The sequence below is a fragment of the Onychostruthus taczanowskii genome, unplaced genomic scaffold (genome assembly GCF_017590055.1).
Source record: "Onychostruthus taczanowskii isolate IOZ18803 unplaced genomic scaffold, ASM1759005v1 scaffold4, whole genome shotgun sequence".
In the NCBI taxonomy this organism is placed as follows: domain Eukaryota; kingdom Metazoa; phylum Chordata; class Aves; order Passeriformes; family Passeridae; genus Onychostruthus; species Onychostruthus taczanowskii.
This window is the reverse complement of record NW_024501459.1, coordinates 20404188-20420721: the sequence shown is the minus strand read 5'-3', so window position 1 is coordinate 20420721 and position 16534 is coordinate 20404188. Positions and strand designations below refer to the sequence as shown.

At 36.7% G+C, this 16534-nt stretch overlaps 1 protein-coding gene across 4 annotated transcripts in view; it reads right to left on the bottom strand.

Moving 5' to 3' along the window:
• Positions 1-16534, bottom strand: part of MATN2 (matrilin 2) — a 68665-nt gene that overhangs the window by 9758 nt on the left and 42373 nt on the right. For 3 of the 4 annotated variants that reach the window (XM_041413052.1, XM_041413051.1, XM_041413054.1), the window contains exons 8-22: positions 13017-13139; positions 10566-10688; positions 9581-9703; positions 9293-9415; positions 8776-8898; positions 8566-8688; positions 8231-8353; positions 4973-5095; positions 4764-4886; positions 4548-4670; positions 4257-4379; positions 3935-4057; positions 3672-3794; positions 3384-3506; positions 1033-1446 (exon numbers count right to left, since the gene is read on the bottom strand). In XM_041413052.1, the coding sequence (XP_041268986.1) occupies positions 1033-1446; positions 3384-3506; positions 3672-3794; positions 3935-4057; positions 4257-4379; positions 4548-4670; positions 4764-4886; positions 4973-5095; positions 8231-8353; positions 8566-8688; positions 8776-8898; positions 9293-9415; positions 9581-9703; positions 10566-10688; positions 13017-13139 (2136 nt within the window). The remainder of the gene's footprint in view (positions 1-1032; positions 1447-3383; positions 3507-3671; positions 3795-3934; positions 4058-4256; positions 4380-4547; positions 4671-4763; positions 4887-4972; positions 5096-8230; positions 8354-8565; positions 8689-8775; positions 8899-9292; positions 9416-9580; positions 9704-10565; positions 10689-13016; positions 13140-16534) is intronic. The other variant, XM_041413053.1, reaches the window with a different exon arrangement.

Sequence of the window (16534 nt, the reverse complement as noted above, 5' to 3'; positions counted from 1 at the left end):
TTCCTTCTGTAAATCCTCCATGTAGTTTCATCTCACTAGTAAGCCTGTAAATGTTTGGGGTTTTTAAAGTTATTTTAAAATCACTTTATCTTCCATTGTAATGCCACTCTTGTTAGCATGTGCCTTTCTCATATCCTTGGGTGTTTTTCCCTTTTCTCCTTACAGAGAGGTATTGATCCTGATCAGTGCTCTACTAATCATGTATCAAATTCTGATTAATATGTCAAATCAATAAAACAGGCACAGAAGAAAGACTTCAAAATCTTTTGAAGTCTGGCTGTTTTCTCTGTGTTGTGGCCCATCAGCCATGGTTCTTAAAGCAGTTTCTCATAAAATTTAAAAAAAAGGTTTAATGAAGAAAAAAGAGATTGTTTATTTTCTTGACAAGTTTTGAAAATTTTCCGTTAACTCTGCTAAGCAGATGAAAATATTCTGATTTGTGGTAGTTTTCAGTCACATTTCAGCATATTGGCATGTAGAAACAGGAAGACAGACATCACTACAGTTGTATGCTTTCCAAAAGAATAATCTTCCTTCCAGAGCACCATTAGCACTATAAAACTGGTTAAAAATAAAGAATATACCCTATAAACAAAAATATAGCCAATTATTACCATAGTATTTCTCACAAGAATAGATTTCTATATTTTGAAGACACAGCTTGGGGTTTCTTTAGTTGTTTTCCTAGAATTTTGATGAAGCTCCCAGTGTCCCCAGGTCTCTGTATCAAATGTCTGCCCTTAGAGGACACGTTCAGGGCACTCAGGACATGCCAGGTGGGTGGCACCACTACCTGTGTGGCCCTCCCCATGACTCCTGCTGTGGGGATGAGGCACATGCCTGGCAGCAAAGGCCCTTGTGAACACAAAGATCTGATGTGCAGGACAATGGTCACTGTCACCATACTGGCCAGGCTGCTTTGGCAAACGCCCTCTCAATTAGCACATCCAAACTGTGACTACATCTTACTCCTAACAATATTTGCCTTTTAGAATGAGACACCAGAAACACTGACACCAAACATCCCCTTACCACGCTGCTTTGCTCTGGTAGCCCATTCAGAGACTTCATCCTGGGCCCGTCCATCCGTAAACACAATGGAGATCCGAGGCACGTTTGCTGAAAATGGTCTTGCTCCTTCTGTCTCTGTGAAGCTTCTCTCAGACATTTGCCTCAGTGCCAGTCCTGTCATGGAACCTCGGCCCATGTATTTCATTTGTGACACAGCTTTCTTCATGTCTTTGGCTGAGCTGAACTGCCTTAATGTAAACTCTGTACGAACCTCAGTGGAATACTGAAGCAAACCAACTCGAGCAGCTTTGGGTGAAATCTCAAGTGTATCCAAGATTCCTGAGACAAACTGTTTTACAATTTCAAAATTATCCTCTCCAAGACTTTTTGAACCATCAATCACAAACACCAGGTCAATTGGGCCTTCAGTGCATCCTGTGAAAGGAGTAACAGAGTGTATAGATCAAGAAAAAACTCCACAAGACTGAGAAAGGGATCCAGATACCCTGGAAAAAATTCAGGGATCATGTAAAGTATACCCTGTTCCTGGCTCATCCTTCTGTGCCAATGTGTCTGAAGATGTTGTGTACAGTCTGTCTCAAAAGCTAAGTGTGGGCCTATGACTGAGAATTTAACAAAATTAAAACCACAGCAAATATTTACTGAGACATATTCTGCTTTGAGGAATACTACAATTCTTAAAAATGCAGCAACAATCAGCAAATGTTTAGAATTACTCTTTAGTGGAGAGAACTGAAGAACATAGCTAGCACATAGACAGAGTTGCCATCATTTTCTTCCAGAGATAAGCCTGTATGCTAACCTTGCATTTGTCAAATTTGTCAGCACTAAGAGACATGGAAGAGAATCACTGAAGCTGCATTTGTGTTGCGGGAGTTATAAAATAGTTTTAAAACTATTTAATTGTTGAGAGAATCAGAATTGGCTAGAAAAGGGTTTTTTGCTTGCAAGTGTCTACCAATTTTGTAATTAGAAGACTTATGTATTGCTGCTGTATTTCTGGTTGACCCATTAGACCTCAGAGTTTGTCAGAAGACAGGGGAATTTGTAAAATTTGTATTTCTCATACTTTTTGGCAAATGCACATGCAAAAATCAAAGTAGTTTGTTGGGCATCAATAACAAGGTTAGGGAATTTAGAGATTGGAGAATGTCTTCCAAGCTGCAGAGTGCTTCTGCCAGGTGGGTTGTTTTGTTTTATTTTAAACTCTGGAAAGGAATTGCCTTCAGCAAGCAGAGATTAGTGTGCTTTGTGCAAAGGAGCTGCAGAGCTCCTATTGGAGCTAGTTCCTATTGGCTCAATGTAGCTTCCAGGGAAAATATGCCACACTAAGGAATGTAAGATTTGCTTCTTAGTCCAGACCAAATAAACTTTAACCTCCACTCATCTCTGATCCTTGTACAGGCTGTAAGCACTACACAAAAGAGAATTATTCAGCAGAAATCACTCTGCAGAAATTACTGGAGATGTTTGTTACCAAGTCAAAGTACGAATAATGGATTTTCAGCTTTAAAGACTGGACTTCTCTCCTTAGGAAATACCTGTTTTAAAACTGCTCAAGAATTCCTTTCTGCAGTCATCTGACAAAAAGACACCTCACATGTACTAAGGTGAAAATGCAATTAATATACATATCAGAACCACTTCAATACTACTGCATAAGTCAAGAAAGGCAGCAGTTCATGGTGCATGGAGTCAGTTAGGATTGAGAATAGTCAGAACTTGTTACTGTTCTTTTGGTAATCACAATCTGCTCAACTAAAGCATCCATTTTTGGCAGAATAAACATTTTTACTGAATTCCAGTAGAATTTCTCCTCCAAGTATTAAGAGATGATGAGATAAATACATGTTATGTTGGAAGATAAGCAAATAAAATTAATGGGATTTTAAAATATAGTATATAAAGATAAAAGACCCAGAGTACATGAACCTGATTAAAATGTACATTCCTTGATAATAAGATTCCCCTTTGGCTTTACCCTGATGTTTCAAAAGAATTATTATTGTACTAAAACAACTCTTCCAATTTGGTAGGTTTTTGCTTAGGAGAGCATCAAGTTAATTTTTTGAGACATTTTGTGCCACACGCATATGCCCTGGGATTTCAAATATTATATCATGTTTGAAATGAAAGGTTGTGGCAGTGTTCAAAGCCAAGCTGGATTGGGCTTGGAGACACCTGGTCTAGTAGAAGGTGTCCTTGCCGTCAGCACGGAGATTGAACTAAGTGGTCTTTAATAAGGTTGCTTCCAACCCAGACCATTCTATGATCCTATAATTTTTTTGAAGTGAGGTCAATTAATTTTCAAAATAAAAGAAACAAATGCTTTCCAAATAAAATATACTTACTTCTGCATGTTTTCTGATCCTCTTTTAGCACATATCCCTCCTGGCATTTGCAGATATAGGAATCGCCATTATTAACACAAGCATATTCACAACCATGGTCAACTGATTTACAGACATCTTTACCTAGGAAAAATTGAAGTATTTATCTGTATTCTATTTAACCTTTTATAAATCCAAATACTCCAAACACGATATCTGAAGAACACATGATGAAGGAGTACAGTATCTTTGCTCATTCATGTAGCAGTGCCAGAGAAGAGGGGCTGACAGATATAATGAGTTACTTACTTCGACATGTTCTCCCATCTTGTCGCAGGACAAAGCCCTCATGGCACTGACAGCTGTATGAGTTGTTATTATTAATGCACACATGTTCACAGCCATGGTCAATGGATTTACACAGGTCTTTATCTGAGAATTGTTAAGAGAATCCCCTTATTAGACCATTTTTCAAATACAAAACTGTCATGCACAAGCTTTGAGTGAAATTAAGTCTGTTATTTCTTTTAAGACTGAAAAACATATTCCCCATAAAAGTTTCAGCTACTCACTCCTGCATGTTTTCCTGTCTCGCCTCAATATAAATCCCTTGTGACACTGACACATGTATGAATCGCCAGTTGGAACACAGACACGTTCACAACCATGGGTGACTGTTTTGCAGACATTTTTACCTTGGAATAATGAAAATTGTATTTAGCACAGTTAGCTAAGTAAATAAATTTCACAAAATATAAAAAATTTGGCTATAATTTTTCATGAAGGATCCCATTTACATGAAGCTGATTTGTTATAAAGACACAACACACTACTGTTGCATAGTGTGTTTCATTAACAGACCAGGAAGTACAAAACAAAGATTAAATAACTTACTCCTGCAAGTTTTTCCATCTTCCCTCAGTATGAAGTCTTCATGACACTTGCAGACATAGGAATCACCAGTATTAACACAAATATGCTCACAGCTGTGGTTGACTGAGTTGCAAACATCTTTATCTGAGAAAAGTGGATGGGGTTTGTGAGGTGAGGCTTGTTAGGGAGAGATGGTATCTTTTTTAAACCAGCCCAAATATTTGGAAATCACAAACATACACATGTGCACTCACACCCACAACACTTGAAGGCCTCAAATAAAAACATAGTTTTATAGATCAGGCTACTCACATCTACATGTCTTTCCATCTTCCTTCAGTATGAATTTTTCATGACACTGGCAGATGTAGGAATCTTCAGTATTCACACAAACTTGTTCACAGCCATGGTCAACTGAGTTGCAAATGTCCTTGTCTGCAAACAGGAGAGTTGGTAGTCAGCACACATCAGCAGAGGCCTTCATTATTGTATGTGCAATTCATCCAATTAAGTTCCTGTGCTGCTTACTTCTGCAGGTCTTCCCATCTTCTCTCAGTAGGAACCCATCATGGCATTTGCAGGTATATGAATCACCAGAATTAACACAAACATGCTCACAGCCATGGTTGACTGATTTGCAAAGATCTTTATCTGAAAACAGATGACAGCTTTAGCCCATTTCTACACAAGCATGAGCTGCAGATAAAGAGCATGTTGATAAAGATCAGACTACTTACTTCTGCAAGTTTTTCCATCTTCTCTTAGCAGGAATCCCTCCTGGCACTTACAAACAAATGAATCACCAGCACTAGCACACACATGTTCACAGCCATGGTTGACTGATTTGCAAATATCCTTGCCTGGGAATAGTTAGATAATATTTATGTGGCTTGTTAGTTAAACAGTTTTTTATAAATACAGAGACAGGGGGGTCAATCCCATGAGCAAGAAAACATGGAAGTTTGCAAACTGAAAGCAAATCTCTCACTAGTTAAATGATGGACGTCTTAGCTTACACTGAGTATCTATTCTTTATCATCTGACCAGAACTTCATGGTTTGGATGACCTCCAACTGAAAAGAAACCATCTTAGGATTAATCTATCTAGATTAAGGAGGAGGAGGAGTATACATTAAGAGCACTAAGAGGGAATAATTCAGTACATAAACCATTTTAGGATTAATCTAACTAGATTAAGGAGGAGGAGGAGGAGTATACATTAAGAGCACTAAGAGGGAATAATTTAGTACAGTCATTTAGCACAAATGCATGCTGGTAAAAACAAAACTAAGAAAAACACCAGAGGACATGATTTAACCATAATGCTTAACATACTTATATCAGTGCCAAGAGTCTGCATAAACAAAACCTGAAAGAATAGGAACTACTTATTTAAGATGATAAACAAAATCTAACTGGATTGCTGAAAATTGATGTGAGGGCTTGTATGACTGCAATGTTAAACCACTTGGTTAAAACCTCTTCAAAAAGGATAGATGGGGAGAAAGTGCAGAAGAAAGTGGAGCCATCTATCAGCATTCCCTTTTTCTTCTTCATGCAACACAAAATAAATATCAGTTTCTAATGCAGAATTACATTTACACAAAAAGTGGCTTCCTGAGAGCCAAGTTCAATTTGACTCTTGAGGTTTGTGTTTTTAGAAGAACTTCAACCTGAGCCAAATTTCTTAGGGGTCTCCTGCTTCCAAAAGAAAAATTCCAAAAACTACTACATAAGACAAAATTCTAACTCAAAAATAATTATATTTAAGACACGGCAATCTAAACTAGATCTGCTCATAGTGAATAATGGAGAAATTACAATGTAAGTTAAAATTCGCATCTGCTTATACACAGCTGTGCACAACTCAGAAACATTTTCTTATAAACAGAATAAAATACAAACCAGCAGCAGACGTGGCTATTACTTCAGAAGGATGAATTTTACATAGCTGTAAGTAAGTATGAGCCAGACTATTTTGGGATGCAGGGGAGAAATAATAATAGTAATAAAAACCATCAATGATTGCACTATTTAAGGTTATTTTACTAGACACTCCCAAAAAATGTAGTCTCAGAATCTAAAAAGAATGGCAGGGTAGTTAAAAAATCTAGAAATAAAGTTGAAAACAGCTGTAAGATTTGAAAAATGACTGAAAGGAAGGAATGTTCACAGTATTTACTGAATGGGAAAATATTAGGAATGTGAAAACACTGAAATAATAAGATAAAGGGCAAGGGGGTACATGGCCAAGCAAATAAAGGGTAGTATGAGTACATTATTTAGATACTATTAGGAACAAAAAGTATTCTAACAATGTATTATTAATTAATAGACAGAAAGGTAGAATTGCCAATCTTCATGCAGAAATATAAAACATTTTAGTGTATTCAGGTCTGAACTTGTGAAATAGATTACTGATGACCTTGCTGGAGCGAAGAGCTTCACACTGTGTGAAGTAGGTCACACAGCATCTACTGAACACACACACACACACACACACACACACACACACATACATTTTTGAATCAGGAACTCCAGATAACTTGCAGCAGAGAGTTGCAAAAGAGATTTCTGAAGAATATCTTGGATGCTTAGTGTTAATTTTCAGTAACTCTTAGAACTCTGAGGAAGCCCCAAAACACTGAGTTGTCTCCATTCCCAGTGAAAAAAGTACTATGGTTCCAGTGTTTAAAAAGATGAGTAGTTCACTGTAAGCCTGCCATCTTGACATTTATCTGAATTAAAATAATGCAAGAGATAATGTGGAACTTGAGTCAGAGTAAAAGCAAAGAAAGAGGACTAAGATCAATCAACTTGGTGTTATGGAAAAATAAACCCTGGAAAAACTAAATAAATGTCTTTCTTAATTGATGATGAGGCTGCTTCTTAAACCTTATGCTGTTCCTACAATGGAGCATTCAAAAAGACAACAGTCTTGGTATTATTTTGATTAAAGAAACAGACTACAGAATCAACTTTATATGGATTAACACTGGCTAGAAAGGGGTTCAGAACCAATTCTAAATGGACGACTATCAAGTAACTTTCTTTCTAAGAATTTGCCTTGCTTCTCTACTACTTAATATTTTTCTGGACAGCCCAGAATAAGACACAAAATAATCACTAATAAAGTTCATAGATTACTCCACTTCTGAGAGAATACCAAATAAATATAAAGCAGCTGCTGATATAAGGTAACATGAATCTTTTCAGATAACAGCAAATCGTATGTATTTTAAAATAGAATTAAGGATATACATTTAGAAACAAAGAATGAAGGCTGTACTTACAACCTTAAGGACATGGGACATCTGTGATACCGAGAATCTTAAATAACTTTTGATCATGGTAACTAATTGAACATGAGTACTAGCAGAATATTTTAGTCAGAGACTAACACTGTCTTTTGTCAAAAAAAAAAAAAAAACCCAAAAACCAAAAGATAAATGATTAAAAAAATGATAGGTAGATTCAAATAAGAATCAGATGGCTATTATTCCTCTGCCCTGGACTCTGCTGAATCTCCTATTTGAAGACTTTCTTTCACTGTGGTGCATCCACAAGGGTGCTGATAAACTGCAGAGGTTTTAGGGGAGCAAGAAGAGTTATAAAAAGATTAGAAGACATAAAAAGCCTGAAGGAGTTTCATCTGCTTATAATTTACAAAAAAACATGCTAAGAGGTTACAGAACAAGTTAAGTCATGATCTGCATGAATATAGACAGAACACAGTACAGTAAAATGCAGCAACTTTCTATGCTCAAGATTAAAACTCAATATACTTAATTTGGAAATGAAATTTTAAAACCTACATTCAAACCTTAAAATTGGCTGATTTTTCTGAAATGTAGCTTTGGTTCAAACAATCCTTAATTCAGACAAGTCTTATGATCTACAGAGAAAAAATATTCCATTCTGGCTACTATGAATCAGTGAATAATATTCTAACAGGACCAAAAATACATTTCTTCTTTTATTAATAAACTACTTACTTTGGCATGTTTTCCCATCTTGCCTTAGTACAAATCCATCGTGGCATTGGCAAGTGTATGAATCATCATTATTAACACAAAGATGTTCACAGCCATGACTGACTGATTTGCAGACATCTTTATCTAGGAATAATTTAGATTTTATTTACTACAGTTTGATGAATAAGAACACTTCCAAAACTTTAAAGACTAACAGTAGTAAACTCCTCGTAAATACAGAATTTATTCTCCTTTTGGCAAGGAAAAATCTCCTATAAGAAGAACTACCTCTAAATAATATATTTCTTCTGTAGATGTCTGAATATAAAAATTATAGTAACATTAAAATAACTTACTTTTACATGTTTTCTTGTCATCCCTCAATACAAAACCCTCGTAGCACTGGCAAATGTATGAACTATCAGTATTCACACAAATATGCTCACAGCCATGGTCAACAGAATTGCAAACATCTTTATCTGTTAAAAAAAAAGATTGCCGTATTTAAAATATATCTTCAAATGCACAGATTATAAAGAAAATCTATTGAAGAGAAGGATACTTACTTCTACATGTTCTTCCATCTTCCCTTAGTACAAATCCCTCATAACACTGGCAGATGTAGGAATCATCAGCACTAACACAAACATGTTCACAGCCATGGTGAACTGAACTGCAAATGTCTTTATCTGAGAACAGTTGATGATATTTGGTTAAAGAAAATCTACAGCAAATGTATCATGCAGGGAGAAATAACAGCTTTCATTAGCTCTGCTGATACTACTGGAATACACAGGGTAAATTTTAGGCAGCAAACACTTTTAACTCTTGGTATCTGAACATTTTTGAGTATTTTCTGTTTACAGTCTGTCACTTGATCCATTAAAAGACACTATTTTTGTCCACAGAGTCTCTCACAAGCATTTGGAAGGTATAAATATATAAATACATAAATACTATTCCTATATTATACATAGGAAGACTACTCCTTTATTATGACAGTAAACTGTTGTATTTGTTTGAATGCTTCTCAGATCTACATACTGTAAATAAAATTCTATGAGTAATTCTCAGAGTACTTACTTCTGCATGTTTTCCCATCTTCTCTCAGCAGAAAACCCTCATGACACTTGCAAACATAGGAGTCATCTTCATTAACACAAATATGCTCACAGCCATGGCTGACTGATTTGCAGATGTCCTGTCCTGGGGATGATTGATATACATGTAGGTTTTGAATGAAAACACGTTAGAGAAATGTAGCTGTCAAAAGAAGTTTGTTGCTTCTTTTCCAGTAAGAAGTAAAAAATGCCCCTTTCCTTCCTTGCCTGATGTACATGCAAAAGTGTTGAACAGATACCAGTCACTCACTTCTGCAGGTCTTGCCATCCTCTCTCAGTACAAATCCTTCATGACACTTGCAGATATAGGAATTGTCAGCATTAACACAAACATGCTCACAGCCATGGTTGACTGATTTGCAGACATTTTTACCTGGAAATAATTTAATATATAAAAAATTCTGTTAGTTAAGGGCAGTGTGTTCAAAGTTAACTTGCTTTTAGTTTATCCTAACTTTTTGAGAAGGGCAGAACTTGTCTCTGCACAGAATAACAAAAGAGGGTGATGTTATGAGACACCAGCTAAGAATAAGGAGCTTTTCATTTGTCATGGCAATATCTGGATGCCTTTAATTTTTTTTTTCTGTAAATATTTTTTAAGAGCAGATGTTGATATTAGATATTATGGGGATTGCAGTTACAAAATACTGAATGCCTGTGAGTTTTTCTGAGATTTATCCATGATTCTTCTTTGATCACTTGGTGACTTATGCTACAAAAGTTGAAAAAAATTTGCTATTAGTCTTTTTCCTTGATATCTGCCACTCATCATAACTGTGTAATATAGTCAAATTTGTAACACAATTATGACATTTCTGTTGCAATCATCCTGATCCTGTTGGACATGTTGGACAAAATGAACTTTTCATTAATAATGTTGCAAGCTTCATACTGGGTAACACTTTATAAACATTATAGTTTTGCCTTGAAATTTTAGAAAAAAAAATCACAGTCGTCCCAGCTCTGGATAGTTTTGGATCCACAACTGTCCAATTTCAGGGCTACTTTTTAAATGGCACTGATGTGTAGGATGTGATTCAGGTGGCTAAAAGTATGCATTCAGCATTTTTGATGCTTCAGCATATCCAAGATATTGGCATACTGCTGGTAAATATGACACCAAAGGGGAAATACAACCTTTAGAAATCCTTGAACATTTAGGGAATCCAATCCTACCTTACAGATTTCTTCTATGTGTGTAATATTAGACTCTAAGTTGCTGAATAATAACTTACGTTTACATGTTTTCCCATCATTACGAAGCCTGTATCCTTCAAAACACTGACAAGTGTAAGATCTGTCACCATTTACACACATATGTTCACAGCCATGATCACTTAGAGCACAATGGTCAACTCCTGCAGGAGCAATTAAAATTATTTAAAAACTTAACCAATAATGACTCAATTATTTTTAATCTCTAGTGTTTGCATTCCATATAAACAAGTAAATATAAATACATCGAAACTTTAAACCATATTGCTTAAACAAACATTGCTTAAACAATAATTCAGTTTCTCATCTGATTATAAAGCTTCAATAAAATGTAAGAGGTCCTAGTGAGGTCCTACTTTTCATTTTTTACTTTAAGCAGAGTTGAGAACTTATACTTTTCTGTGTTTAACATAACTAAACAGAGTCCATGTCTGGATTGGATTAAAGTGTATTAAAAAACCAAAATACTTTGGCAATGATTTTATATATGACACTGGCAAAGACATAAAAGCTACCTTGTGAACATTCTTTAAATAGTCTCTAAATGGCCTGAAGTGAAGGTGGCAGTCCCCAGAACTCACTTATGGACCTGACCCAGTTCCTGTGGCAGCAAGAAGAAAACCTCTCAGATGTCAGTGGGGTTTGGCTTGAACTACTCAAGATTTTACAAAGAATGGCAAATGACAAGTACTATCAAACATGGTCCACTTTTCATCTCAAATTTCCCAAGTGTTTCTTCTCGGTCATATAAAGACATAGGGCTCCTGACTCTTTGCAAGCAGGACTTGCTACTGTCTATTGGATACACACACTTATTTTTGTGTAATGAGTTGTCAGAGTACAGATTTGGTTACCATTCAGGTGTTCCCATAGCTTTCTTAAAATCCTTGAGCCAGTGTATACAACACTAGAACGTCCCAGATGTTTTCTCACTAGGACTGGTATCTGTTAAATGCTAATCCCTTCCTTTCAACTTATCATTCCAGAAATTGCAAAGTGCCAAGACTCTCTTCATGGTAGCCTAAAAATGTTCATAAGGTTTCAACATCTCATCTACAGCTCAGGAATACGACAAATCTGTCCTAAATATATATAAGGACAAGATTATGAGAAGAAGAGCTATTCAAAAAAGCTCAGTTTCATTGCACTCAGCACTATTTTCATAGAATCATAGAATATCCTGATTTGGGAGGGACTTGCTAGGACCAGTCAAAGTTCTACTACTGGCTTTGCACAGGACAGCCCCAAAACTCACACCATCTGTCTGAGAATGTTGTCCAAATGCTTCTTGAACTCTGCTACTGATAGGTTTCCAAGTACAGCCTGGAGGAAAATAACCCAGGAATGAAAAATCATCTCTTGTTACTAGGAAGGAAAACTGATTTTCTGTTTGCAAGTTGAAAAAAGTCCATTATTTGGCTGTTTCTAAATTTTCAGTGGTACTCCTGATAAATATCTAAAAAATTGTTTTTAGTAGACCCTAATGTTGTACATGTACACTAATCATACTTTTGTGTTACTGTCTGCCCCTTTCTAGAGAGCTGCAGTGGCAGACAGAAGCAAAGTTGGTCAAGGTATTGGATGGAGCTACGGAGGCAAACACAAAGATAAATAAAATAAACTTTGCTGATTTGCCTCACTTCTCTCTAGATAATTTTTATGAGTCAAGGTATTGGATGGAGCTACAGAGGCAAACACAAAGATAAACAAAATAAAAAGGCAAATTGCCTTTGCTGATTTGCCTCACTTCTCTCTAGATAATTTTTATGATGGAGGACTTGCAGTTTGACTTCTCTTAAAACTTTGTGCCTGAGAGCAAGAAAAAGGGTGAATCCTGGAGTTGCTCCAACACTCTACAAGCTTGAAAGATAATGTACCTACAAAACCTGTAAAAAGTGAACGAACACTCTCACCAAAGAAGTCCATAAGAAGCCAACAGGTAAAATGCACTCATATTCTTCTTTTTCTGGCACTTTCAATACACTATTTTTCCCGTGAAGGAAGCCATTCAACTGTTTGTGAAATTGTATAAATTCTCAATGATCATTAGATTTATAAAGAACAGAGAGCTGCCAGGACAACTGCTCACTTATTAAGGGTTCCCATGCTGAAGGTAAAGCTCAGTGTGGGGCTCTCAGTTCTCCTCCTGCCCCAGGTAGGGTGGGGCAGTTTGCCTTGGGGACACTGCTGTCCAGATGATCTGTCAGACACATTTGTCATGTGACTGAAAAACTGTCCTCAAACCTGGGGATGAATAGGTCTCCCAAAACTTTCCTGAATATGTGAGGACTAACAGTTATCTTGACAAGTATTCTTTCCTAAATACTTTTTCTGTTTCTGCTTCCAAATTACTAAAGTATTACTGAAATGCAGACTGTAAGAATAAATTGAAGGTGAGGCTTTTTCCCTGTAGGAAAACAAAAAACCTTTCCCAAGGGAGCTGAAATAAAGGATGTTCTCGCAAGACTCACGTGAGCAGGTTTTTAGGTCCTCATTGATGACAAATCCTTCAGAGCACTGACAGACATAGGAGTCTCCTGTATTTAGGCACAATTGCTCGCAGCCATGATTGCTTTCAACGCAGTGGTCCACTCCTATTGATTTGTGTTAATGATTGAAGAAATCACATTGGTGTCTTAGATACATAAACTATGATACTGTAGTTAGTACATGAGCAGAGCAAGGGGAAAAGATTAGTGCAGCTTTTTAGTTATGCAAGTATCCCCACCTACTTGAGTAACCTGAGTTAATTAACAACACCTAAGTGAAATTAATACAACAACCCCACTTGGCATATAGCAAACTTGGTGAAGTGCAGATTTCCTTTGCCAAAAATCACAATGTGATTGAACTAACAAAAAGTGGAGAGAAGGGAGAATCCTGAAGCCCAGACTGGTCTCACCCACAGAATCATGCTTTCCTTTAAAAAGCAGGACTCTCTCTTCTGTTCACCATTAAATTTTTGCATCAATTATGAGTATTAGTAATTTTTGAAATAGGAATTATGGCTTTCAGATTGTTTCATAAAGATTAAATTCTTTTCCCAACAGGACAAGAAATCACCAATTTAAAACTTTAACCGGCCAACAGGTTCAAGCAGTTAAAGCCTCATGGGGGACAGATAGAAATTACAAGTGTGAGAGTGTCTTAACATGTTTCATTTCTTTGATTTTCCTATTCCTATTCCAAGTAAGATAAAATGGAATATGTCTTTTAAGTCTTGTATGCAACTAATTGTGTGAAAGACAAAAGGTGGGGCAAGGCAGAGAGGTGTGAACTAGATTTAAAAAATACATATCCTCACAGTGGACAGCAAAGCTGTGAGATACATGCACTTGCACATGTACTATGCAATTTGCTGACTCTGTGAGTATAGAAAAAGGACAATTTAGGGAAAAAAAGCTTTGAACTTCCTCATAGTGTTTTACTGCTGGTTTGTTAATGGCTAATTTTAGTTATATAGGCCCAAATCACTTTAGCTTAACTTGATTAAAAGTAGTGGAGTTCCCTCAGACACAAACATAGTCTTGCATGTCTCCTTTACAAATCATTTACAGATGTGAACAGACATGTCTGCAGCAATTTGTTTATATTTTAAAAAATCTGTACTTCATGTTAAATCACTTATTTTAAATATTTCTGTTTATTGGTTTATTTAACTAAGCAACGAGTTTGCAGTAATTGGTCCAGATTGGCCATTATACACAGAGAGACAACGTACACTTGAACAAATGAAGCTGAGGTGTCAGTTTTTACTAGCTAAAGCAAGTTCCAGCTGGAACCTCCTCCTTTTTCCAAGAGTTCACATCATCATGAAGAGGCTTGTGTAACTTCTCAGAGCACACAAAAAATGTGGAAACAAAAAAAAAGAAAATACCCATATTCCCTGTGAAAAATTACATCTGTTTGGCTCCATCTTTTCAATACAAACACCCACACCAATATGAATTTTTAATGTTCAAATATTAGGGGGTCTCATGCAGAATTTTGTAACACACTCTTTCAAAGAGTGCAGTAATCACAAAGGTGCTAATTACCAGACTTTGGAAATCATTATAACTGTAAATGTTGTAATCATATGTGCTTTATTACATGTGTAAAAAAATGCAAGCAGGGGAAAGGATGAGGAAGGCTCACTGTTTTTACAAACAAGGAATGTCTCGAACTTGAGATAGTCTAAAACTATAATTGTCAAAAAGTAGCAACTCATCCAGATTACCTTACATGTGCCTTCATCACAGTTTCTTTAAAAATTACTATTCTCTGTCCTACCAAGTGTTTTAAAAACTTCAGTGACTGAGTATTCCTTTGGAAAATTATGTCGTAAGTACATAGGGGAAAAATGCTGCCAATGCTTTAGGTGATATGCAAAATGGTTCTCTGCAATAAAACTGTCTTCTAAAAGTGGGTGATGCCAAATGGGCAGTGCTGTTGGGTTTCTCTGGGGCAATACCAATCCTTTGTTTAGCAACATTCTTCTGAAAAAGGACACTTCATTGAACGGATCACTGAAGGTGCAAACACAGAGGAGAGATGGGTCTCTTCACATCCCCAAATACCAGAATACAGCAGTAGGAGGTGTGCAGGTTACACAGCCCATAGCAATGATATGGACGTTCAGCAGCAAGCACTGCCTTCCTGACAGACAGTGCCTTTGAGTGAAATGGCTGAACACATTTCCCCAGTTATTCGGACTGGAGAAAATGATGCCTTAGTTCACTATAGCATTACTTCACTAGGCCTGGCTTCTGGTGAACTTTGCAGTAACATAGGTTTGCATGACTCAGAAACATCTCAAAAAGGACCCAGGAGTGTTTTCTCACTCTGTTCACACCTCTCCCTTGCAGCAAACTAGTCACTGCAGTTCATGAGACACACTCATTGCTGCACGTATCGTCGTGGTGTTCTTGGGCGTATCTGGGATGACATTTGCACACAAACAACTCCTCCATGTTAACACATTCATGTTCACAGTCATGCTGACCTAAAGCACAGAAGTTTACTTTTGTGGAGAGGAAAATTGAAGCCAGCCACAAGGGCTTCTAAAGTAAAATGGCTCAGAAAAACTCACTTTTCTTAAACAATACTGGATTCAGTGCTTTGGACACCTGCTAAAGCTGACAGGGACACAAGGATCTGAGAGCAGACTGCACACACTCAGCTATGTAAGGCTTCACTTTGACCCCCACAGATCTCCTCCTGTAGTCAGCAGAACTCACACATGGAGGTGAAGGAGGAATGCCTGGTGCTTGTCACCACTCACCTATTGTCCCTGATTTCTGAAAAGGGCATACATGTAAACATTCTGCTTTATTTCACAAGCTTAGCTAACATGACCCTTGTTACAACAAGATTTGGAATAGGAGCCTAATCCTGGAAGCACCACCAGATTTGCAGCCAAATCCAAAGCCCCATAAGGAAAAATACCTCAAATGGGAATTACAATTTGCCTTTAATTTGCAATTACATCCTTGGCAATAAATATTTAATATGATGCTGTTCTTTTGCTCTACTGGCTCTATTTGCTCTACCAAGGCTATTGAATCTATAAAAACCTGAATGTATTAAAATACCATATAGATAATAAAAAGCAGAATAGCATGGATGACTGCAAAAGCAGCACTGTGTAGACAAAAATGCTTTGTGAGAACGTGTCTTTAAGACTGAACAAAAATACCATTTCCAAACCAGGTATGAGTTTCATGAGTGTCTAGAAATAGAATTAGATTGCTCTAAACAAGTTTATTATTCATAAAATATCAGTAGTACAATTTTCTCCTCCCAACAACTGAGTCACAAGATCAGCTATTTCATTTTGCTGAATATATTCTCTCTAAATTTTAAGACATCACAGTAAAAATCTGCTGTGATTCCAGGCCTCCAATCAAGAAGAACTGTAACACTAAGTCATTCTAAAGTAAATGGCATGTGTGACTGGTTTATAACACTGACATTGCTCATGCTGTTTTTACAATTTTTTTAGGAAATT